Genomic DNA, 27370 nt, shown 5'->3' on the forward strand with positions numbered 1-27370 from the left:
CAGGGTGGAGTTTGTGTGGGTCCCGGCGCACGTGGGGATTGAGGGAAATGAGGTAGTGGACATCCTGGCCAAGCAATCGCTGAGAGCACTGGGGATAGAAAGGCAGGGCGTCCTGAGTAGAGCGGAAGGGAAATCCATTATTGGGGGCTACATACAAAAGAGGTGGCAAGAGTATTGGGAAGCACAAGAAACGGGGAGACATTTTTTCTCAATACAGTCACAGGTGGGTGTGGGAAGGAGATTGGGGAGAAGCAGAAGGGAGGAGGTGGTGTTGAGTCGAATGAGGATAGGACACACGGGGCTAAATGATTCGTTGCATAGGATAGGAAAACACAAAGATGGGAAATGTAAACACTGTGGGGAGCGTGAAACGGTTGAACACATTCTAATGGTATGCGGGAAGTATGGAGAGCAGAGGGATCGGTTCAGAATGGTGCTGCACCAGGCAGAAGAGACATTTGGGATGGGAAATGTTCTGCAGATGAAAAGGGCCAATATTCAAAAAGGGCTAATAAAGTTTCTCAGGGACACAGGGTTGTTGGACAGGATATAGGAAGAGGGTAATTCATTAGTATTTAATTCGGTTGTTACTATGTCATTTATCCAATTTTTTGGCTCGGGTTTTATCTACACTCTGGGTGTGTTTCACTGGTTGTCAGGAGGGATTACTTTCAGTCTGTAACTGCCAGATCTCGTGCTAAACCGTCGGTCCAGTAGGTGGCGGTAATGCCCCACGGCACCGAGGGGTAAACTGCCAATAAACAAAAAGAAGAAGAAGACGTAGAGAATGTGAGTAGCTTGAGTTGCCGTCCAATTGCTTTGGAAAGTTCGTGCTTTGAAGACAGTCCACTTACTTAGCCCCGAGACATCATGTAATCGACTGAAAGGTGTCAGATATTTTTGGACAAGAATCCGTTCAATCTCTCGCTTCTGCTTCGAGTCGGTTGGGTGCACGTTGAAACTTCGAGGCCTGCTAAGGTTAGCCTAGCCTAGTTTAGCAGCTAACAAAGAGAAAGAACGCGCCTGGGATAAACACGTCGTCGAGCAAGCAAACGTCAAGTCCCAAAATGTCAGGTGAGTAAGTTGACTTATGACTGAATTGTCTCGCAAATACTATATGTTACAATATGAATGTTTAAAGACACAAAATGTCTGATTAGTGCTGTCACGCAGCACCACGTTTGTTGTTTTCTCTCTTTACTATTTTTGTTCGTCTCTTACTAAATTGAATGTGATGTAAAGCACTTAAATTATTCTCATGTAACAATTCTACATATTTACCAATCGAAAAATGGCGTAACGACCTTTCAGTCACATCCTATAATAGTTGCTGGGACACAAATCTTTAACAGCACATTTACAATGACTACGAACACCAATCTGCAATTTATCTAATTTAAAATACGGCATAAATAGCATAAAACTCAATTTAATGCGTACAAAATGCCAATCCAATAAATGTCCAAACCAAGGGCATAGGTTTAAGCACATAACCTGCATGTACACTTTTTGCTGAAAAGTTGGAAGTGTTATATCCCTACCGTCCCTTTGCAAACAAACCTACGTTCTTGGTCCAAACTGTCAGGAGAATACTCCAGATACATATTTGCATGCTATTTGGCAGTGTGAAAGTGTACAACAGGTCTGGCTGCGGGTAATGAAGGAACTCTTATCCCTTTCGAACTTCGGGATTCCATTGTCTCCAAATCTTGCTCTGCTCGGTGATCTGAATATTTCATGTAATCAGGCCCGTCTGCTACTGGCGACTTTAACGATCGCTAGAAAATCAAAACAATGTTGCTCAAATGGAAAAATAAATATTAACACGGACTAATGGCTAAATTTAGTCATGGAACATATTACACTGGAGCAAATATCTGCAAAACCGAACAAACAAATTGTACAACGATGAAAAAAAATGGTCAAAATTCACCAGAACGCTAAAGCTAGAATCATGATTCTTTCTTGCATGTGAAGTAGGGGTGTGACAAAATATCCAAATGGTGATATATTGTGATACTTTGTATCCCAAAATGTTATCAATATGCTCCTGCCAAGAACTGATATATCGTAGGGGCGCTTACAGGTTGCTTTTTGTTCATTTTAAGGCATTTACAAGTTTCTGTTGAGTTTGAGTCACTGCCTATTCATTTGAGGGCAATTTTTAGCTCCTGTCCTGAAATTCAAAATAGAACCAGAAGTGACCCAAACATGCCCCAAAATCATCACTAAGTGACCCATAAATGCCCCAAGATGAAGTGACTATATAAATCATCAGCTAATAAAAACATTCAGAACACTGTGACTTCAATTTTCCAACAGGATTCAAAACAATTCTTACATTTTCTTTTCGTGGTATGTCTATATTGTCTTAAGCATTAGGGTGAGCATCAGCAGAGTAGATAAATAATTGTCACAAATTACTGGAGTGAAGTACGTGGGAAAAAACACTTAATGATGCACGTTGACAGGACGCTATGACCTGAGTATGAGGGCCAAATGAATAAAATAGAATAAGGACTACGACAGTAAAGTCGTACTATTGCTATGAGAAAAAAGTCGCATTATTAAGTAGTGGTAGTTGTTGTGAGGAGCTACACACTTTCCAGGACGTACATGTACCTTTACTTGGAGCTACGACGAAGCATTAGTATAAATCCTCATAATGGTTATTATTGTTTCTTCAGCTACATTAGCCCGACGTAATTATATGGCTTTTATTCTCGTACTATTAATTCGATGTTTATTCTAGTAGTTACAGTTCATTGTTTTTTGTCGCACTATTTCTATGAGAATAAAAGTCGTATTATTATGTAACTGAATAAGCAGCTACGTACTTTACGTAGCGCCATGCTGCCTCTGTTAAAATCAACAATATTGAAGGCATCTTGTGATTTAGAATTAGATGTACAAATGAGGAAATCCTTAATATTTTGACTCATCTACATCAAATGATGATCAATAGAAAGATGTATAATGTAATGCTTCGTCATGGCTCCCAGCTAAGGTAAAGAGTGTAGCAGTTTACAACGGCATTACCCCTACGTAATAATGACTTTTTTTCCTCGTAGCAATAGTACAACTTTATTCTCGTAGTTCTCTTTTACTTAAGGCCATATCGCCCATTCCTAATATGGATTTACAAGAGACTGCATAAGACAGTGACACCCTTATCCGTTGAATTAAGTCCATGCTTTGGCCACTGTGGTCTGCTTTTTTGACTTTGTGCCACTTTCCTCACTTGCATCCTGAGCATGTGACATTCTCAACTTTCCACGCATGTATTTTATTATTTTTTTTACTCGCCTTTAACCATCAATGGACACATTTACTGTATCAACTACGTGAACAACGTCGACTAGTCGGGCCGGCTCTATTACATTGTGTCGTAGTGGATGACAACAAGATATGAATAAATACAAAATCATTACAGAGGTCTACTTCTGAAGCAGTACATTTTTGGGGGGAGAGATTATGGCTAATGAAGAAGTAAAATTTGGCCCATGTGTGATTATGGTCTTGGTCTTGCAGATGTCAGTCAAGCGCATCGTCCTGAACGCCTGGAGTCTGCTCGCATGGAGGTAGCTGAAGAGTCGCCATACATCAAGAAGGTGGAGGTAGAATTTGTCCACATTAAAGAGGAGCAGGAGGAGTACTTCATTAGACTGCAGAACCCCCACATTGAGGAGCAGCAGCAACCTCATCCCCTCAAAAAGGAGGAGGAAGACCCTCCATATGTTAAAGTTGAGGTGGAGGACATCCCCAAGTGGATTAGTGAGCCCTTAAAGGGTGAAGATGGAGGTCCGAGTGAAGCCAGCAGAGGGACGGAGCCTCCGAATGGCAGCAACAGCAGTTCAAAAGAAGGATCCCAAGCAGACAACCCCCTCGCTGGACCATCGGATATTGTCGACTTCACACCACACTCACTGTTCTGTGAGTATTACGTTACTCACCTTGAGGGGAATGTGGGGCTCTGTGTGAAGAAGAAACGGGAACTGTCATTTGGTGGCATTTGTTCAATCCGTTTAGTCTTTATGCGACAGTGTGTCCAATCCTTGTTGTTTACGAATTATGACTGACTAATTTTGATATCGGCGCATCAACGCGAGTTAAAGTGCCTGTGACACGAAAAAGCATGTTTATTACATAATACACGCGGTATTTTAAGCCCCTGAATCATATGGACCGCTTGGATGTGTGTGGAAGTGATCGCTATATTTATTTAGTTTTTTGAATCCCGCGCCATGAAAATGAGTGACTTCCGGCTTCGGTCTTGCATTGAGGAGGAGGGCGCTGTGACGTGTACGGTAGAAGACGTTCTCTTCACTATACAGTGTACTGTTGTGTATGAGGACGAAGGATTCAGCTGATTTTGCGGATTAATACTTTTATTTTTTGCATCACGCCAGCCAAACGGCTGCAGAAAAATCTTTCTGTATGCGGGAGAGGCGTATGCGCCTTTTTGGAGTTTCAAAAGGTTCCCATTCACCGTGGATATTTACTGTGGGACCATTGGACTTACAAGGAAGTGAGTAAACATCTTGTTTTGTATTATGTCAAATACGAATACAGTGATTACAAAGTAAACACTATAAAACCCCTTTAAATAAAGGACTACTTACGTTTGATCATTGATAGGCATGTAAAAAGCTACCCTCATGCTCAATAGCAGTTAGCTGTTAGCACGTTAGCTGCACAACAATTCCAGCCACCCTCCTCCAGGGAACGAACTGTATATTGCTCTCCGCCGGGCGGTTTGCCGATCCGCAAAGAAACTCGACAACCGGGTCGTCATGTCAAATAATCCAGGCTAGTTATGTGTGATTTTCCACTTCGAAGACTTTGAAACATCCCACGGTTCGGATTAGCATGTCGGCTAGCTGTCACTCCTTCTGGTCTGTTTACATTCTCCGAAGCCGGGGAACGGAAATTACATATGTCCGATTTAGGTGTCATAAAATATCGTTCGGGAGGTGTGACAGTAAAGGTGAATTCGACTGTTTTGACCATTATGGAGTAATTTTGCCATGTCGTCTTGAATAAATGGATTTTTATTATTTTATATTCCATTTAGCACAAGATTGTTATTTGTCATGACCATGCCATTTATTTAGCAATTGGGGAAAGTACTTGGGTAAAAAGAATATCCTGTAAAAATATTGAAGTAAAGAGACAGAAACAATGACATTTTGCCGCTCTCTTCGTCGCGTTTTCCTCATTGTGAATAGTTCCCCCTCGACGGGCTGACTGGTCCTTCTCAAGCCATTTATATAGCTATTGGGGAAAAATACTTGGATAAAAAGAATATCCTGTAAAAATATTGGGAGTAGAGAGACTGAAACAATGACATTTTGCAGCTCTCTTCGTCGCGTTTTCCTCGTTCTGAACAATTCCCCCTCAATGGGCTGAATAGTAAAACCGATGAGCCTAGTCTACCGCTGACGTCATCCACCTGTTGGGGACGCTAAAGCCCTATAATTGTAGGCGTGGCTAACCGGCAGATTAAAAGACTAATTTCTCGTCATCTGCGCTCTGCTAAATTGTTGTATATAGTCGAATCGTCTCAAAATATGATTCTAATTCACATAATAATGCCATTTAAGACTTTTTTTCTGGTGTCATATGCTCTTTAAAGGTGCATTACACCTATGTGTAAACTTATGAAACGGAATAATATATAGTAGTGATCATCTGCAAAACAAGCGTGTGCACCATGATTGTGTGAAAGACGAGCACATGACAGAAAAAACTCAGGTGGCTTGAAATTCCGTTCTGAGACCCCCAATTCGACCATATTTAAAAAATGTCAAGATGCATGTCTGGTTCGAAACGTTGAAATATCTTTTCTTTTTTTTTCTGAGCAGGAGGGCATTTTTGACACCCTAAAAGTAGGTGAAATCATGTGAGCTAAAAATCGAGTTTCTCATTTTAAAAACAAGTTTCGGACACCCGTACTGGTACATATTAATAATAAACACTTCAAGTCACGTTTTGCAAGAGAAAATTTATTAAAATCAGCAGAGGGGAGATGATTAGGCAACTTTGGAGCAGGAGAAGGTTTTTTTTAAATCGGGGAAACAAATAAAATCAACAACTCCACCTTGAAGAGGAAGTTCCCCACACGTTGTAATTTCATAGTTAGCAGGAGTAAGGACTACCCATCTGTAATAATCAGGTGCCCCTTCTCGGATGATGCCCGCGTCTTAATCTCTGCGTAGGTATTGAGGCTTCTTGAGGTAATGCACAGAGAAGCCACTGTCATCATCATGCACTTGAACTGATACTCGGGGGCTTAAACTGTCTGCGGTCCACGTCCCACCAGACTGACGTTATTCCAAACTGCCGCCCAACATTATTGTGTTGTAGTCTTTGTCATTGTGTAGCCCATATTCCAGCAATGGGGTACCGCACGTTACACGTCACTTCCGCTCATTAATATTTATGATGTTAGCTTCTGTGGCTCTGCTGTTAGCCAAGGCGGGACAAGCTCTTGTTTGTCCCTAATAGGAAAAGAATGGGAATAGTGTACCAAGGAGATGTTTACAGAGCTAAACCTACCAATTCTGTCTAGAAATGATATCCCTGATGCCAAATTCGCTGGTAAAGAAGGAAGAACATACAAATGTTCAGTTAAAGAGATGGCTTGAGTGTCGACGGCTGAAAAAGACGGAAAAAAACGAGCCGACCTAAGCTTACCCTTAGCTTTTTTTATCGACACCTTTTTCTTACGCCACTGACATGACATTCTCCTGTTCCAACAATCTGTCCTTTTACCACCATAAGCCCTGTCTTTCTTATATATTATATCCCCTGGTTGTCTTACGTCTCTGACCGTTCTTTTGGGGGACATTGCTGTTTTGTGTACCGATCGCAAATGCTACTCGTTGACAGCCAACGAACACTTTTAATTTTTTCAGAGATAACAAATCTTAATTCTATAATTTATTTACACTTCCCTCTTACTATTTATTTATTATTATTTTTTTTTTTAATAACAAACGCTAACAGTGGCAGTCAGATACCATTGTAATTCTTTTCAGGTCATTCATTGTCAGCCAGAAGCAGTACGGCACAACGTTACGCTAAAAAAATAAGTTAAAAATATAAAAATGGCTTACCTCTTTGTCCTTTGAAAGACCATGCCAACCCAACAAAATGTTTACTGCATATGAAATGTGAGTGGATTCACCGAGCTGGTGTTAAAGTCCGCGCAAGTTGATTCGGTCTTCACATTTTTTCCTCCTGAGTTTTGGTTTCTGGAAACATATGAAGAACACATCCTTCATATATCGTAATGTCTAGAGTCGTTTCTACAAGTTCCAAAAAAAGCAATGTGTGATCAACATGTTCGTTTTTGAAAGATTACCGGAGAAAAGTAGCACAAATTACATTGTTTCTATACGAAGGCGGGTCTATAATGTCCTGCTTCGGCTTTACTTCCGCTTTACGATGCGACGTCACGGTCTAAAAATAGCATGCGTGCGGTACACCATTGTGCGTTTTGTACTCAGGAAGTATTCAAGCAAGTATTCAAGTTTACAAATGCTCCCATATGAAAAACGAGCAGAAATGTTTCGTCTGTATTGTTCGCCTCCATGGTTTACAAAGCATTGCAGTATATAAACATGTGTTAATTACCGCTTTGAAGGTATAGCGTGGTATGAAAACAACACGGTTTCAAAATTACTAAAAATTTTCTGTCATACCATTGTTCCGGTATAAACTATCATCGACGACGTGGACAGCACATTTACAGTGCCTTGCAAAAGTATTCGGCCCCCTTGAATCTTGCAACCTTTCGCCACATTTCAGGCTTCAAACATAAAGATATGAAATTTAATTTTTTTTGTCAAGAATCAACAACAAGTGGGACACAATCGTGAAGTGGAACAACATTTATTGGATAATTTAAACTTTTTTAACAAATAAAAAACTGAAAAATGGGGCGTGCAATATTATTCGGCCCCTTTACTTTCAGTGCAGCAAACTCACTCCAGAAGTTCAGTGAGGATCTCTGAATGATCCAGTGTTGTCCTAAATGACCGATGATGATGAATAGAATCCACCTGTGTGTAATCAAGTCTCCGTTTAAATGCACCTGCTCTATGATAGTCTCAGGGTTCTGTTTAAAGTGCAGAGAGCATTATGAAAACCAAGGAACACACCAGGCAGGTCCGAGATACTGTTGTGGAGAAGTTTAAAGCCGGATTTGGATACAAAAAGATTTCCCAAGCTTTAAACATCTCAAGGAGCACTGTGCAAGCCATCATATTGAAATGGAAGGAGCATCAGACCACTGCAAATCTACCAAGACCCAGCCGTCCTTCCAAACTTTCTTCTCAAACAAGGAGAAAACTGATCAGAGATGCAGCCAACAGGCCCATGATCACTCTGGATGAACTGCAGAGATCTACAGCTGAGGTGGGAGAGTCTGTCCATAGGACAACAATCAGTCGTACACTGCACAAATCTGGCCTTTATGGAAGAGTGGCAAGAAGAAAGCCATTTCTCAAAGATATCCATAAAAAGTCTCATTTAAAGTTTGCCACAAGCCACCTGGGAGACACACCAAACATGTGGAAGAAGGTGCTCTGGTCAGATGAAAGCAAAATTGAACTTTTTGGCCATAATGCAAAACGATATGTTTGGCGTAAAAGCAACACAGCTCATCACCCTGAACACACCATCTTCACTGTCAAACATGGTGGTGGCAGCATCATGGTTTGGGCCTGCTTTTCTTCAGCAGGGACGGGGAAGATGGTTAAAATTGACGGGAAGATGGATGCAGCCAAATACAGGAACATTCTGGAAGAAAACCTGTTGGTATCTGCACAAGACCTGAGACTGGGACGGAGATTTATCTTCCAACAGGACAATGATCCAAAACATAAAGCCAAATCTACAATGGAATGGTTCAAAAATAAACGTATCCAGGTGTTAGAATGGCCAAGTCAAAGTCCAGACCTGAATCCAATCGAGAATCTGTGGAAAGAGCTGAAGACTGCTGTTCACAAACACTCTCCATCCAACCTCACTGAGCTCGAGCTGTTTTGCAAGGAAGAATGGGCAAGAATGTCAGTCTCTCGATGTGCAAAACTGATAGAAACATACCCCAAGCGACTTGCAGCTGTAATTGGAGCAAAAGGTGGCGCTACAAAGTATTAACGCAAGGGGGCCGAATAATATTGCACGCCCCACTTTTCAGTTTTTTATTTGTTAAAAAAGTTGAAATTATCCAATAAATTTTGTTCCACTTCACGATTGTGTCCCACTTGTTGTTGATTCTTGACAAAAAAATTAAAATTTTATATCTTTATGTTTGAGCCCTGGAATGTGGCGAAAGGTTACAAGGTTCAAGGGGGCCGAATACTTTTGCAAGGCACTGTATATATTTATGGGTAATGACAGTGAGACCTGGAGGGGAGTGATTGGGAGGAACACCCCCCCCCCCCCCCCCCCCCCGATCAGAACCCGAGCGGTGTTCGCTTATTGGATTTCTGTGCTCGTCACGGACTGTCCATAACAAACACCATGTTCAAACATGAGGGTGTCCACATGTGCACTTGGCACCAGGACACCCTAGGCCGCAGTTCGATGATCGACTTTGTAATCGTGTCATCGGACTTGCGGCCGCATGTTTTGGACACTCGGGTGAAGAGAGAGGCGGAGCTGTCTACTGATCACCACCTGGTGGTGTGTTGGCTCCAATGGTGGGGTAAGATGCTGGTCAGACCTGGCAGGCCCAAACGTATTGTGATGGTCTGCTGGGAACGTCTGGCAGAATCCCCTGTCAGAAAGAGCTTCAACACCCACCTCCGGCAGAGCGGGGGGGGTGGGGGACATTGAGTCCGAATGGACCATGTTCCGCACCTCCATTGTTGAGGCGGCCGATCGGAGCTGTGGCCGTAAGGTGGTTGGTGCCTGTCGTGGCGGCAATCCCCGAAGGGATGCCGTCAAGCTGAAGAAGGAGGCCTACCGTGCCTTTTTGGCATGTGGGACTCCGGAGGAAGCTGACAGGTACCGGCTGGCCAAGCGGACTGCAGCTACGGCGGTCGCCGAGGCAAAAACTCGGACATGGGAGGAGTTTGGCGAGGCTATGGAAAACGACTTCCGGACATTTTCGAGGAAATTCTGGTCCACCATCCAGCGTCTGCGGAGAGGAAAGCAGTGCACCATTAACACTTTATATAGTGAAGATGGGGTACTGCTGACCTCGGGACGTCGTGAGTCGGTGGGGAGAATACTTCGAAGACCTCCTCAATTCCACTGACACGCCTTCCTTTGAGGAAGCAGGGTCTGGGGACTCCAAGGTGGGCTCTCCGATCTCTGCGGTTGAAGTTACCGGGAGGAGCTTGGTGTCGAGCCGCTACTCCTCCGCGTCGAGAGGAGCCAGTTGACGTGGCTCGGGCATCTGGTTCGGATGCCTCCTGGACGCCTCCCTGGAGAGGTGTTCCGGGCATGTCCCACTGGCGGGAGGCCCCGGGGACGACCCATGACACGCTGGAGAGACTATGTCGCTCAGCTGGCCTGGGAACGCCTTGGAATCCCACCGGAGGAGCTGGCTGAAGTGGCTGGGGAGAGGGAAGTCTGAGCTTCCCTGTTAAAGCTGCTGCCCCCGCGACTCAGCCCCGGACTAAGCGCAAGATAATGGATGGATGAATGGATCTGTTGTATATATTTTACGAGCAATAATTTATACATGTGTCCAGTCCTATATCCAATGCGTGATATGTTCTTTATCATAAAAGAGTACTCACTCTGGCCATTTCCCTCCTTTGCTTAGCCTGGGGTGGTGTGGTTGTCTCGTCAGACCTAGTCATCGTCCTCTTTCTTGATATTTCCGGACATTTAGGTGGTTGCACGTGTATGGTGGGCACCGCATCTGCTTTCAGCAGCAATTTCGTGGCAAAACCTGATTTCATTTGTCCATAGTTCGAATAGCTTTCAGGTGTAAAATGTGCACCACACAAAACCGTGCTGGAGGCTGGGTCTGCAAAATTAGCCCTCTGAGCACGGACGAACTTTACTCATTGTCTGCGTAGTCCAGCTCTTTTTCTCGCGTTCGGGAACTCATGGGTACTACATTGCGGCAAATGGCTATTTGTACACCACTTAGCATGACTGGTTTGAACCATTTTAGCGATTTTTTTTTGGATAAAACATGAACGCAACTCTCTTGTCAATAAACAACGATGGCACCTGCCTCGACCTTTTGTTTCCTTGCTGTGACGTCAAAGCCCCATTCGGTTGTTTACGGAATACCTTCGGAAATGTTTGTAATTTTCTATCTATTTTCGATAATTGCTCATGAATGTGATTTATTTTTTTGTTAACTTGATTAATATTTGTCATCTTGCCACATAACGGTTTTATTGATATCTCACAGCCCCTTAGTATTATAATACCCTTTAAGGCATTTTTTAGTACATTCTGCCTGTATGCATCCAAACAAAACAAGTTGAGAGCGCACGGTAGTACTTTGGGTGTCAAATTCGTGTAGGACGTTTCGCCGATGTCGGACATTTTGGCAGAACGCTGGAACATATTTCCTCCACACCTTTCTCACCTTTTTAACCCTTGACCCATTTTCATGCTTCTTAAGTATCCAGGAATGCAAAAAAAAAAAAACAAAAACAAAAAAACAATCGTCTTAATACCACTCAAAATTGTCTAAATAAATTAAATATAACAAAAAAACTTGTATGCGTTGTCAGGGAATAAAAAAATGAATAAAAATGGAGCCTTCCTTTGGGAAAAACACTACTGCTTTTGTCTACTGGCACAGCCAAACTTAACAAAAAATGAAAGCTCCCTTGGGCTGTTTTAAGACCACTTAAGCAAAATAAAAATGAAAACTGGGGATAAGGGGGTAAACCTGGGTTCACTAAATTTCTTACAGCTAAGCAGAATTCACGATATTACAGTTTAATTAACGTTAACATAGTAGAAAACACATACAGGAGGACACTTCTCCTAAGCAGCTTCCTACTCAGGGTAGCAAGTTCACACAGTTTAATAAAATGGTAATGCTAAACTGTGATGCAGGTCGTACTTTCAGTAGCAAAGAGTGGGCGGAGGAGGCGGCATGTCGACATGTGACATACTCTGACAGTGCATGTGTGTGTGTTCAAGTCATCAGCCAATCAAACGTGCGTTTGAGGAATAAAACATGGACTGGCTCATTACGCAAGTGTAAAAGGGGTAAACTAAGTCTGAAAATAATTCACCTGATAATGGTGGGGTCAATTTGATCGTTACAATATATGGGAAGACAATCTAAATGACATATATATCTGGACACATTATACTGTATAATGCAAATAAGGTTGGTTAAAAGTTGGTGGGGTCAATTTGAGCATCCTGAAAAGTTGGTAGTGTTTTGTCCCTACCGTCCATATGCAAACCTATGCCCTTGCCTTATCACTTTAATATACCGTATTTACTTTAATATACTGTATTTATTTAAAATACTGTTGTCTGATTAGTCAGCAGACTTTTTTTTAACAATTTGTCTTTTTAAACTAATCCAGCAATTGAATTTTTGTTGATGCTTATTAATTCACAAAAACATTTTGGAAGACTTAAATTCTCAGCATTTAAGTAATTTTATATAATATTGGCCAGAATCTCGTGATAATATTGTGAAACTATAACAAACTTACACATATTCAATCGTCAGTATTCAACAAACTACACAACACACTTATATACACAACTATTATATGGATAGCACAAATTGCTTGAGTTACTAGCATTAGCATAGGCTGGCTTCTATAACACAATAACAACTTAAGACGGTTTCATACATACAACTTTTCTGCATATACCCTCTATTCATGTTATTACAAACATAAAATCCTTAGACATATATTTCCGTGGCAGAAACGTAACAGAAAGCATTAACGAGTGTCAATGCTACCGCTAGACACCAGACTGTGTAAGTCAGGGGTCCCCAAACTACGGCCCGCGGGCCGGATACGGCCGGGCTTCACATTTGGTCCGGCCCCCCGAACACAAAAAAATGTTGTTGTTTTTTTATCTTCCCAATAGTGTTATTTCCTGGCTTTTTTCTGTGAAGAACCCAGAGAGCGTTATTTGGTTATTATCTATTTAATTAATAGTGTTATTCTATTCTATTCTATTCTATTCTATTCTATTCTATTATTGTATTTACTTTTGTTCCGTGAAGAATCCAGAAAGGGTTATTTGATTGTGGCTTTCTGAAAAACAATAATATTTTACATTTAGGCACTCCTGCAATCATCACACCTTTTCTGTTACAAACTGACCCCGGCCCTTCATCAGAGAAGGGAAAAGTTATGTGGCCCTCACAGGAAAAAGTTTGGGGACCCCTGGTGTTTGTGAATGAGCCAAACTGTGACAAAAAAAGATGCAGCGAATTATTCTGACCGGCAGGTGGCACCAATGCATTGCAAATGGTCAACTGATTTCCCATACTGGTGCATATTGGCAACACACTGTGACGTCACCTTTCCAACATGATTATAAACAATTCTTTAAAAATATATATATTTAAAATATGTCGTATTAATATTACAGTATACTACTACATGTACAATTGTGTAACTAATTATTTAACCCCCAAAGTAGATGGTGTTTTTGCAAGTTTGACATTCATTTTTCATCTTGTTTATAATTATATCAAATAATGACATGACAAAGACTCAAATAGAGCTGAAATAACCAAAATATCTTTGGAAATATTCCAATTTATGGCCTTTATGTGATTACTTCATTGACAAAATTATTCAACCCCTTAGGTATGTATAACTTAAGCACTTAGTACTAGGGATGTCCCGATCCAGGTTTTTGCACTTCCGATCCGATACAGATATTGTTTTGCACTTCCGATCCGATACCGATACTGGCCGATACCTATACCGACCTATCTGAGCATGTGTTAGTTATTTTGCCTCCTTACTTAGTTGTCAGACTCATGTTGAAAAGGGTTTTAGTACTCATGATAACAACTAGCCAGCTGAATTAGGTGAGTTTGAATAACACACAATGGTTGGTAACAAGAAACTGACCTGTTTATTCAGTGACAAACACAAAATATTATAAATGACAAACAGAAATGGCATAGTGTCTTGTGACATTTATATGAGACCTGACCCTGGTCAAGAATCAACAATTTCAAAAGGATCGTGAAAGATGGGCACTCAGAAATAACTACACAAAACACAGAGTTGTTGCTAACAATCAGCACTTTATTAGACCAACAACAATGTCAAAGCAAGCATTTACTCAAGTGTATTAAGCTCGTAGATAAATGTAATCTCTTTACCGTGTGCCAAAGGGAAGGAGAGCCAACATCCCCGGTAGAGTGAGCTTCAATACCAGCTGGGCGTCCGTACGTAACCCGCAGCAGACTCTACTGAGCGTGTCTCCCGTGTCTCCTTTTATCCTCTATGAGCGTGTGTGAAGGGAGGGGTGAGTGGCCAACTCAGCCATCCCGACACCACGCTAAAAGTTGTTTATCTTGTCACGGTATGTTCGAAGTTCCCCTATTCACCTGATGTTTCCTGTTATAGCGCAACCGTTTGCAAAAGCAAGTTCATTCGAAGTTCACTTGCACGCTGCAACCGTTTGCAAAAGCAAGTTCATTCGAAGTTCACTTGCACGCTGTCGGCTGATGTTTCCTGTCAACCGTTTGCAAAAGCAAGTTACAGAAGCATTCAAGCACTTTGAGCACATAGTAACAGTTGATTAAGGTGAAAAACAGCACAAATCAAATATATCCATTTCATTCCACTCTTGGTGTTTTTAACCAATATCAACATTCCATTAATTGATCAAACCTCGTGCATAATGCCTCCAGTTCATCTGAATCCATTGCAACATGAACATCAGCATGTACAAAGGAATGATGATCCGTCACTATTTCGTAAACAGCTGCAGTCAACATATCAACACGATTTGCATATCGTTCTATCCTACGGTAAAAGAAGCTGCCCCTATTATCCTGATAATCAAAGGTGTTCCCCTCTTCTTCAGGAAATACCGTCACCCTTCACACATGTTTTATAGGCGATGAAATATTTCCCGGGCAACCTCTTCCCTAACACGTCTAACATACTCTTGTATATGTAATTTTTGCCACTCTTGATAATTTCCCGTAGTTACAGTTCTAACAAATCTTTCCTTTTGTGCTGCTGCGTACAGGGTTTGAATACTACATACAGTCCAGTTTAATTGTTTAGACAAATTGCTAAACACGTCAGCAGCTTGATCCCATAAATTTATTTCCCATTTCTCTTTTTGTCCCACTATTGCCTGAGGCAACCATACCCCCTACGGCATCCTGTTATGCTCAAAACCCCTTACACGCGATACTAGCTTGGCTGCATGAATTACCTTTAGTACCTGTAAATTACACACAGCCATATTCAATGCATTAGAAATATTGGTTAATACTTTGCGTGTCTCATCCCACATCCCTTTATCCCATGACAATTGTGCTTCTTCATGAGGCGCGATGGATGTGGGCATCCAAAGTCCTACGGTCGAGAGACCGTGCGCAATGTCACTTCCGGTGTTGGACAACATAGTTCTGGTGACTTCTCCATCAATCGTGTTAGAGATGCCTAACACGGTTTCGGTTCCACCCAAAAGGGTGTCATACCAAGCACGCTTTTCCCGTGCTGCACAAGTGGGGAAAGGGGGAAACAAAACGATCCAGTGAATCTCCGTTTGCGTTTTCTCCAAAGCAAGATATAACCAGAAGGGGGATCCAAAGGAACAGGAGCAGCAAATATGGGCCATAGAACCCATCCGATCCCTCGAACTTCCGTGCTGTTCGAGATCCATAGGTCAGACGTGACCTCGGTCATCCACTCAGTGCCATTGCGTGAGTGACACGTTTTGTTGTCGAGATGCCACAGACCGACAGGTGTTTCAGACATGACCGTGATGAGGCATCCTGCAGCCACCATGGGAGCCCTGCGAACCCTTCCTGCATTGATGACTCCTGGGGTGCAGGGGGGGGGGTCCAGAGGAGCAGGGACGACCTTCCTTGGACACCGGACTCCCCGAGCGTCCTCCACCATGCAGAGCCGTAGCGATCTCCCAGGAGATGTCCCAATAAACCGCCTCCATATCACATTATCAATTGTCAGGCTGGAAGAAGCAGAAAAGATTTCAAACGCTTCGGACCAGACACATTTTTGTATCAATTTTTCCCGTCAGATTTCACAATAAACGTTTCTTAAGTCAAATTGTATATTACAACCCCCAATTCGCCTTGATAATCAGCATCAATAACCCCCAGCAAGTATAGTTATTCCTTTAAGTGACAATCCAGATCTAGGTAAAATGTACCCGTAGTGTCCCCTGGGACATTTGAGTCGTAAATCAAGACCAGTCGAACCCGGAGTAGCTCGAACAGGTAACTCGGCGGTTTCTGCAATCTTATAAGTTGTCCTGTATGTCTTCCACTCACATTCCCTGGCCAAATGTACCCTTTGACGGCACAAAAAGCACCTTCTTTCTAACATCGCAAAGTCAAAATCGTTATAATTATTTCCACTTGGCGAAGCGCCAATATTCACTTCTCTCTCCAGATTGTTCAATTCCGTCTTTTGTAATTTACTGTAATTACATACATTATAAATTTTGCCATGGTCACTCATTACAAAATTGGCCACTATTCCACGTGACGACAAAATCTAGAATTGTCTATTAACCACTGAGGTCACAGCCGAACAAAGACAGCCAAATTCCATCAGTATGCGATCCAAAAGCCGTAAGCCTAGACAATATTTCGTATCTTCAAAATTCCTTAAGAAAAAATTTCAAATTCAAATTATCAATAAAGCAACTCATGACAGTCAAATTCAAGTTATCAATAAAGCAACTCATGACAGTGTTCAAGTTATCAATAAAACAACTCATGACAGTAAGTGTACATTATTAACTGTTAAGTTGCCAATACCACACCTCAACTGTTACAGCTGCATCAAGGTGAATTATCACTTTATCACTGTTCCCATTAACATAATTTGTCAACACTATCAATAATCCTTGTTGTTTTGAGCTTCTGGGCGGGAACTGGAATACCGTCATCTGTTGATCAGGCAGATGCTGGCATGCAGTTGTCCCCACCCTCAGTCATATTCGATTAATCAGTTAATCAAATGTCTAAACACAGTTTAATCCATGAGCTCGTTGATAATTAAATTAATTATCCTTAACATTCTATAAGTTTCACTTGAGCTCAATAATCTATTCTTATCTCTAATGAAATTCCATTTCAAGATCATTTTTGTTTTACCTGTTTTCCCAATTTGTTTCTCAATTTTATCCTAAATAATATAAGGGAAAGGCTGGAATATTCCCAGCTGCAATTACAACTTTCCCTATAACCAATTTGGGCAAAAACCCAGCGAATGCCGTCGAGGACCCCATGTTGCAAATAGGGGCCACCGAAGGGCCGCACTCCTCATGTTGAAAAACACCTCTGTTTTTTCCAATTTGCGCAATAAACGGTCAGTCATTTACGCAATAAATGGTCAGCTATTCACACACGATCCCACGCAAAAAAAAAATCATAATCAGTCACGCGACAATAACTACGATTATCCACACGTAATAAACGGTCAACTATTACACATGAGCCTCGCAAAAAAAAAGAATCATGACGCAACGCAGCCTCACGTTCAGTCACACAACAACAACCATTCCCAATGACTTATCATACAAGACAGCACAATTTCAAGTACAAATCAAAATCACCATACATTCTACCAGTGGCTCACACCAGACCAAACATAAAAAACATACAATTTGAGCTCAATGACGAACTAACTGTCAACACAAATCCACATCATTTCATGAACTCCCCCCTAAAGGAGACTTCTTTCTTACTTCAACTTTGTTTAACATGTCCTTAATTAACGTCGGGGTATCTACATGCACTGTACTTCCCCACGGCACAGGGTGTCCCCCGTTACGCCGCAACAATTTTCCAATTTCTCTGTAATCTCCGCTTTCCCATCCAGGGACACAAGTTTCCACAGAGGCCACTTCCGCCTCGTCCTTAACTTTACTTTTACTCAAACAACAAGCCATTTCTGAGTGTATTCTTTCCCAATCCTGTCCGTGACGCCAAAAATGTCTTGTGACATTTATTTGAGACCTGACCCTGGTCAAGACTCAACAATTTCAAAAGGATCGTGAAAGATGGGCACTCAGAAATAACTACACAAAACACAGAGTTGTTGCTAACAATCAGCACTTTATTAGACCAACAACAATGTCAAAGCAAGCATTTACTCAAGTGTATTAAGCTCGTAGATAAATGTAATCTCTTTACCGTGTGCCAAAGGGAAGGAGAGCCAACATCCCCGGTAGAGTGAGCTTCAATACCAGCTGGGCGTCCGTACGTAACCCGCAGCAGACTCTACTGAGCGTGTCTCCCGTGTCTCCTTTTATCCTCTATGAGCGTGTGTGAAGGGAGGGGTGAGTGGCCAACTCAGCCATCCCGACACCACGCTAAAAGTTGTTTATCTTGTCACGGTATGTTCGAAGTTCCCCTATTCACCTGATGTTTCCTGTTATAGCGCAACCGTTTGCAAAAGCAAGTTCATTCGAAGTTCACTTGCACGCTGCAACCGTTTGCAAAAGCAAGTTCATTCGAAGTTCACTTGCACGCTGTCGGCTGATGTTTCCTGTCAACCGTTTGCAAAAGCAAGTTACAGAAGCATTCAAGCACTTTGAGCACATAGTAACAGTTGATTAAGGTGAAAAACAGCACAAATCAAATATATCCATTTCACATAGTCAGTCAGTAAAATGTGCAAATAATATTGTAAACTGTCAGTGGAAAATCGCACAAACCCCCCAAGCTATTAGATGCTTTTAATGTTTCATGCATTAGTTACAAAAAAAAAAAAAGCCTCTCGGGTTTAAATAAACGACTATTTCAGTATCAAGTTTACATTTTAAAACAGTAAATAAAATACTCCAGTCCACATTCTGTATCAGCAGCTTTGAACTACAGTCAATTAATTTAATTTTGCGAATCAACTGTTTAAGTTGTTAAAATTGTTCCCGTTATTCCATAATTTCCCTTCTGTCTACGATTGATATGTGAAAGTTTTAAAACTGTTTTGAAGATAGATTCAAGTCAAGAGTTTGCCAATTTAGGAGTATACTGCTCCCCTTGTGTGTGTAAGCGGACACAAGTTCGCAGCAAGCCAAACTCCATTCAAAAATGAACGCGGGAGTCAGGAAGTAGCATCCAAGCTCCAGGTGCTTTTATTTAGCTCCACTGTCACATCCAAAAATGAACCCAGGTGAAACTAAAAGAAATAGAATGTACAGAACGAAAATGATTGACAGGTTTGACTATCCATATGCTATATATGTCAAATATATACGAAGCCAATTCCCATACAATGCTTCTCAATATTCTAATATGCAAATGAAGAATGCAGCAGGTGCCAAAGTTTACAAAGTGGTCAAAACGCTCCAAATATGGCACATAAATCGCTAAATACTATATATAAAAAATGTTGTACTTACAGACGATGCCTTCGAAGGCGCAAACAACACGACAAGTTTAGGATAGCGTGCGCACATTAAACAATGCTGCCCAGCTCTCGTCAAACGGCGGACTGACGAAACGACTACAAACATGGCCGCCGCGCCACTTCTTTCCTGTCGGACGGCTGTCAAAATAAAAGCAGGAACGAAAAATGCACATCGCGAAATGAAGGGCAGAACAAGGAGTATTTTAGATAAAAAGTTAATTAAGTTAGCTTGGAAGGTTCACTACAACAGCCTTCAAGGGAAGTCTCCTGCTTTAAGATGGCGGCTGTTTACTAACGCACCTAGTTTTCAATGCATGTGTATGTCGCTAAATGCTTGATTAGGTTGGTTGTATTAAAACTTATTATAGCTTTACCACCACGCTTGACTTTATTGTGGCATATGTTGCACTCTGCGTCTTCGTCTTTGTCTTCTTTTAAGGTGAAATGATCCCACACAGCTGACATTTTTACAGATTGAGTCTCTTGGTAAATTGGGAGACGGTAATGTAGTGTGTTGAAGGTGTGCCTTAAAATGCAGACCGGATTTTAGGGAAACCGAAGCAAAAACTGGAATGGATTATGTATATCGGTGCGCCGGAAAACCCGGACCGGATTTTCAAAAAAAGTCGGCCGATCCGATACCGATCCGCATTTTTTTGCCCATATCGGCATCCGATCCGATCCAGATATCGGATCGGGCCATCTCTACTTAGTACAACATCCTTTGCAACAATAACATCCTTTAGACGTGAACCACAGGTTGACACAAGTTTCTTGCAGTGATCCACATGTATCTTTGCCCATTCCTCATGGGCAAACGCCTCCAGTTCATTGACATTTTTGGGCTTGCGTGCTGCAACTGCTTTCTTCAAGTACCACCAGAAATTTCAATGGGATTTAAGTCTGGTAATTGCGATGGTTACTCCAGAATCTTTCAGCACTTCTTTTGCAACCAAGATGTGTTAGATTTTGAGGTATGCTTAGGATCATTGTCCTGTCGGAAGGTCCAACCTTACCAAAGCCTCATTTTTGTCAATGAGTACATGGCATTTGCAGCCAAGATCTCCTGGTATTGAACTGAATTCAAAATACCTTCCACACGCTGAAGATTCCCTGTAGCTGAAGAAGCAAAACAACCCCAGTGCATGACTGGGCCCCCCTACCGTGCTTCACAGTAGATGGGGTGTTCTTTTCTTCTCAATACTTCATTTGGGGACATTCTTGAGTCACTTCCTTTACAGCAGAAGAGGGTAGCGTCGACAAAAATTTGACTCAAGTAAGACTAGCGTTACTTTAAAATAATATTACTCAAGTAAAAATAATCATCCCCCAAAAAATGTACTGAAGTACAAGTAAAAAAGTATTTGGTGTGAAAAATGCTCAAGTCATGATTAAAATTGTAACTGCTTACATTTTTGTTTGATTTTTTTTTTTTAATCAAAAAATTATAATAATAAAATAGATTAAATTGCCACTGCTTGCGCCTGAAGGATAAGGGCGTGTCAATGCATGATGACTAACAGCCAATCATTGTCATGGGAATGATAGCCCAGAATGCATCTAGTACGCGCGCGTATATACACTCACTCCCTCAGCCTGTCTACCCCCACAGCCTAGTAGCTGGATAGACAGTCCATAAAATATATCATTTGTCTTCTTGTGTCTTGCAGGTTTCAGCAAATATCTTGGTCCTGATGCTCAACAGCTTAAGAGAGAAGTACAACTTCCAATCAAAAAGGAGGAGGTAGAACTGCCATACGTGAAAGAAGAGGACGATATCACCATGTCGACTGCTGAGCCCTTGAATAGCGAGGATGGTTCAAGTGAGGCCAGCAGAGGGACGGAGCCTCCAAGCAGCAGCTCAACGGAAGTATCGCAAGCACACATTTTCCTTGCACCAACAGATAGAAATGGCGCCACGTCACACTCACCTTACAAAGATGATGGTCAGAAGAAATCTCACCGTGACGACAAACTCTGCAAATGCTCTCAGTGTGGGAAAACCTTTGTTAATAACTGTAATTGTCATATGCATATGAGGAGCCACACTGGCGAAAAAACTTTTTCCTGCTCAGTTTGTGGAAAAAGATTCACCCAGAAGAGCACCTTAAACACACACAGAAGAACCCACACTGGTGAAAAACCTTTTTCCTGCTCAGATTGTGGTCAAGGATTCGCTCGTTTAGAAACCTTAAAAAAACACACAAGAACCCACACTGGTGAAAAACCTTTTTCCTGCTCAGTTTGTGGAAAAAGATACACTCAGAAGGGCACTTTAAACACACACAGAAGAACCCACACTGGTGAAAAACCTTTTTCCTGCTCAGATTGTGGTCAAAAATTCAGTTGTAAGAGTGCCTTAAAAAAACACACAAGAATCCACACTGGTGAAAAACCTTTTTCCTGCTCAGTTTGTGGAAAAAGATTCACTCAGAAGAGCACCTTAAACACACACAGAAGAACCCACACTGGTGAAAAACCTTTTTCCTGCTCAGTTTGTAGAAAAAAATTCATTCTGAAGAGTGCCTTAAACACACACACAAGAACCCACACTGGTGAAAAACCTTTTTCCTGCTCAGTTTGTGGTCACAGTTTCAGTGAAAAGGCAAACTTACAAAGACACACAAGAATCCACACTGGCGAAAAACCTTTTTCCTGCCCAGTTTGTGGTCAAGGATTCAGTCATAAGAGTGCGTTAATAGTACACACAAGAACCCACACTGGCGAAAAACCTTTCTCCTGCTCAGTTTGTGATCGAGGATTCACTCAAATTCAACACTTAAAAGTACACACAAGAAACCACACTGGTAAAAAACATTTTTCCTGCTCAGTTTGTGGTAAAAAAGTCAGTGATGAGAGTGCCTTAAAAGTACACACAAGAACCCCCACTTGCGAAAAACCTTTTTCCTGCTCAGTTTGTGGTCAAACATTTGCTTGGAAGCTAACCTTAAAACGACACACAAGAATCCACACTGGCGAAAAACCTTTTTCCTGCTCAGTTTGTGGTCGAGGATTCTCTCGAATTCAACACTTAAAAATACACACAAGAACCCACACTGGCGAAAAACCTTTTTCCTGCTCAGTTTGTGATAAAAAATTTGCTCGCAATGATCAGATTACGAGACACGTGTGTATTGGTGGGAGAAGCAGTGACAAATGACTGTTTTGCCTGTCATCCATGCTGCCGTCATCAGATTGTGCACGCAGGTCAATTGTGGTCTGTAGAGTTTCCTCGAATCCTGTTGAGGATTGTCAGTATTGGTGCCTTACATGTGCTTTGTACAATCCTTGTATGATGTGGATCCACACTAATGCCAAAAGTATTCGCTCACCTGATTAACTCTCAAGTTGAGTGGCATTGTTTTACAATACTCTCCCTCTTTCAAACTACACTTTTCACGGCTAATATTTGAAACTGTAGACCCCAAATTACAAAAATTCTAAATCATTCATCAATAATATAATTACAGAAATATGGAAAATTATGATTGGCTCACAAATATTAGTTTTTTTTTGGGGAGGGGTGTTTATATATAGTTTTAAAAGTTACTACTCTTGATTGACAGTAACATATTACGACAGAGTATTGGGGCCAAATAAAGAGAGGGTAAAAAATGACGAGATTAAAGTTATACTCTTACTAGAAGAAAAACAAGTATTATTATGTAGGGGTAATGTAGCCGAATAAGGGGCTAAGTACTTTATGTACATTTACCTTAGCTGGGACCTCCGACAAAGTATTCATACAAATCCTTCGATTGATTAAAATTTGATGTAGATGAGCTAAAAGATAAGGAACCTGATTCTAAAACACAGCCCCACAAGATGCTTTCATTATCGTTGACTTTAGTGTAGGCGGCAAAGCGCTACGGAAAGTACGTGGCTGCTTATTCAGCTACATTACCCCTCTTTTCTGTATTGGCCTAATACTTTGTCGCACAACTCGGACAATGATTATTAAAATTGTTTGTGCTTTTAATCATTTCAGCCCCCGTCGATGAAAATCGACTCTGCTTCGGATTTTAAAGTGCTTGTACTTCACTGTGCTTATTCATTTTATTCATTATAAACAACTTGTTTTTATTCAGTCCTAGCTTCCTCTTCCCTTTGTTCACAACAAGGATAATTATAATATTATAACTCAAAACTAGGGTTGTAACTTAAACCGATACTTTGTTACCAAGTTGATTTCTAAGATTCAGAAAATGTGATGGGACTGCCTTTTGTGCAATACCCGAAGTATCACCAGTACCGACGCGGCAGATCTGGCCGCTTCTTTTGTGTGATATACAAGGCTGCACAAGTTGCCTGACAGGAGGTCAATTACACCACTAAAATGGGGGTTATAATTGAGCGGTTATATGGCAACCCACGCTGTGCTAAAGAACGAGAAAAACAGTCAATGTATGCAACATAGCAGTAACACGCGCATTTACGTCGTTTTAGTTAAACCCTTTACACCTAAGCCTATTTTTTTTTTCAAAAGCTGCATACCACTGATGCTGCCTTTATATTTCAAAGAGATAGAAAAAAAAATCACAATTGCCAGATTGAGTCCCTTTTTTAGGACACCATCCAAGCTGATGTTTTCTTCAACCAATTATAATAAACATTTAGGACTGAAAATGACAACAACAATCCCCCCCCCCCTCCCCCCAAACGGCACGTATAGTCTAAGGCGTTTTTGTCCTTTCTACCGTAATTTTCGGACTATAAGCCACTACTTTTTTTTCTTCATTTTGATACCTGTGGTTTATAGTCCAGTGCGGCTTATTTGATGATTATTTTTTTTTAGGTAACTCTTTATTTGACAGCGGTGTCATAAGACTGTCATAAGATCATCAAAATCATGACACGACACTATCATGGACATTACTGAATGCATATGTCATTAAGTGTCATTTGGCAAATTATGTCACTAACTCAATTTTTGTCCATCTTGGATCTTTTGCATTCATTCCATTCAAAAGTGAGATCATTTGCCGGATTATACTTAATGACATCTGTTATAAGCATTCATGAATGCTCAGGACAGAGACATGTCATAATTATGATTGTGTAATGACAGTCTTATGGAACCACTGTCAAATAAAGTGTTAGCAAATACCATAACTAGCAATTGATGAAACAAGTGGAACAGTAACTGAAGAAATATTTAGCACAGAACATGATTTTTGATTGTTATTTACATCTGTAGCGCTGCAATGCATGCTAAGAGGCATGTTGGATGACAACAGTCAACAGCAGGTGGCAGCAGAGGTTGACTGTCTCCCCCAAGGGAGCAGTGATGGCCAAATGAAACTTCTTGAAGCAATAAAGCTTTGCAGTAATTAGTTCAAAGTTTAATGATGGTTCATTTGGTCTTATGACAGTCGGTCGTATGGTGCAGCTGTCAAATAAGGTTGTACCGGTTAATATCTTTTGGTGTAAATATCCCATGATACAGTGAGGACAGCTGCGGCTTATAGTCCAGTGCCGCTTATCTATGAACAAATGCTGTTTTCGTGCCAAATTTGGTGGGCTGCGGCTTATAGTCAGGTGTGCCTTATAGTGCGAAAATTAGGGTACATATTATGGTCAAAACAGGTTATATACAGGAGACCAACAGCGCAAAATAGTGACTATATATATATTATACTTAGTATATAATACATTATATATTTATATATAATCTGCAATATAAAATTAGTTCAAAACTTGTCCTCTCACTGTGCAAAACAGGCCGTAAAATGAAAACTATATACATTTTTTAGTCTTTTGATTCCTCAGAAGCCTTGGTAGAACTGCCAGTGGCAGTACTTCTCTGGCTGGAGACACAGGCCCGCATTCCATGTCTCACACATCCAGTCAGTTCTCTTCTGCAGAGTTGGCGCCCCATGCTGGCTCGCTACGATTTCGGCCTATGACCACACTGGAATCTCCACAGTCCTCTCCAGGACATAGGTCAGGTAGAAGACGAGTATTGTCATTTCATAGCACATACACAGTATACTGTACCTGTTCCTCATCACAACACAAACTGTAGCATAGTAGCAGCAGGGGTGAAAGTAGCTAGAAATTTCTTGCCGGAACTCCCTGACATGACAGTCGCCATGGAGCCAGAATCTTTTTTTTTTTTTTTTTTTTTTTTTTTTTTTTTTTCTGCGGGGGGGTCAAACCTCGGAAAACCACTGAAATGCAAACAAAACTGCTTTTGGCTCAGTTATTCCTATAACACAAACACATTTTCATTTAAAATTGTATTTTTTTTCAATGAGTTTCAAAAATAATAGTTAACAGAAAAAGCTGTAAACCCAACCTCCATCTCCTAATTCCCCCCCCCCCCACATTTCCTAAATGCAAAATCTCCATTTTAAGTACTCAAGAACATTGGATGTTCATTAAACTAGCGTACCGCACGTAACACGTCGCCTTTGCTCAATAATATTCATGGCGTTAGCAAATGCTAAGGGGGTCAAACATGCATTTGTCCCTCATGCTAGATGCATATAAATAGTGAATGAACAAGATGCTTACAGAGCTAAACCTACCAATTCTGTCCAAAAAAGGTGTCCCTGGTGCCAAATTCATTGGTGAAGATGTGGAAGAACATACTAATGTTCAATTAAGGAAATGGCTTGAGTGTCGAGGGCCAAAAAAAGACAGGAAAAAGAGCCGACCTGATCCAGAGGTAGCCTCACGCCACTGACTATGACATTCCCCTGTTTCAACAAGCTATCCTTTACCACCATATGCCCTGTCCTTATATATTATCCTCTGGTTGTCTTACGTATCTGACCGTTCTTCGAGGTGATTTATTTTGCTATTTCTGTGTAGCTATCACAAATACTACTCAGTGACAGCCAACGAACACATTTAATTTTTTGGAATGAATGAGTGCTTTATTTTGAACATGAGAAATAAAAACTGATAAAAACCAATGATAATACTTGGATAACAGCAACAATGTTTAAGACAATACTAATCATATCATAGTTTATTCATTGTGTCCAAAAAGGAGTAGGATGAAGCATTTGGTTATTAAAACCTACACCCCCTTTTGTATTCCATAATCATATCAGTCCGCCCTATTTAACAAGTCCTCATATCAACAAAGAAATAAAGTTAATAACCATATACATAAGATGCAAGAGAAACAAAAATAAAATAAAAAAGGACCAGACAATAACAGATCTGTGGTAACCCCCAACAATTAAACTCCTTCCCTATACCCTGTGAAAACAATGTGATTGTACCACTTCCTAAACTGGGTCATGCTTGGACGTTGCTTGAGCCCCTCTCATCTACTGTAACTTAATCCACAGCCTCGCTCCACAGACAGAAACACAAAAACCTTTTAATGCAGTCCGTACCCTCTGATGCTGTCAGTGAAGCTCCCCCCTCAAACAATACTGACCATCTCTGTTAAAAAAAAAAATCTGTTTATTGGCACGACGTGACCTGTGTATAGCCTTACACATGAGCTGGGCTGTTTGAAAATGAACCAAGTCCCTGAGCTTTATTGTTCTGGATTTTAAAAATTATTATGTACATTATACATTATGTTGTATTTTATGGCTCATTTTTGCAAAATGAGAAGTGATCTTTATTGTACATTTATAAGTGTTACCCCAGACCTCTGCACAGTAGTGTAAATATGTAAAAATATATGTAAATATGTTCTTTAGAACAGTAAGGAATGTGGAGTGATTTATTGTCAAGACTGTGTTTAGCTTTTTTCAGGACTGATATGCTTCTTGATACTTTACTTTCTATATGGTTTATATGAGTTTTGCAGTTAATCTTCTCATCAATAACTACCCCAAGAAACTTGTTTT

At 41.0% G+C, this 27370-nt stretch overlaps 1 protein-coding gene across 1 annotated transcript; it reads left to right on the forward strand.

Moving 5' to 3' along the window:
• Window positions 1-930: 930 nt before the first annotated feature.
• On the forward strand, window positions 931-25688 carry LOC130928942 (gastrula zinc finger protein XlCGF57.1-like). Its single transcript, XM_057855777.1, has 3 exons — window positions 931-1074; window positions 3532-3933; window positions 21224-25688. Exons 1-3 carry the CDS (start codon window positions 1068-1070, stop codon window positions 22711-22713), a joined length of 1899 nt encoding a protein of 632 aa, XP_057711760.1. The 5' UTR covers window positions 931-1067; the 3' UTR covers window positions 22714-25688.
• The last annotated feature ends 1682 nt before the right edge of the window (window positions 25689-27370 follow it).

Source organism: Corythoichthys intestinalis, chromosome 13 (assembly GCF_030265065.1).
Source record: "Corythoichthys intestinalis isolate RoL2023-P3 chromosome 13, ASM3026506v1, whole genome shotgun sequence".
Lineage (NCBI taxonomy): Eukaryota > Metazoa > Chordata > Actinopteri > Syngnathiformes > Syngnathidae > Corythoichthys > Corythoichthys intestinalis.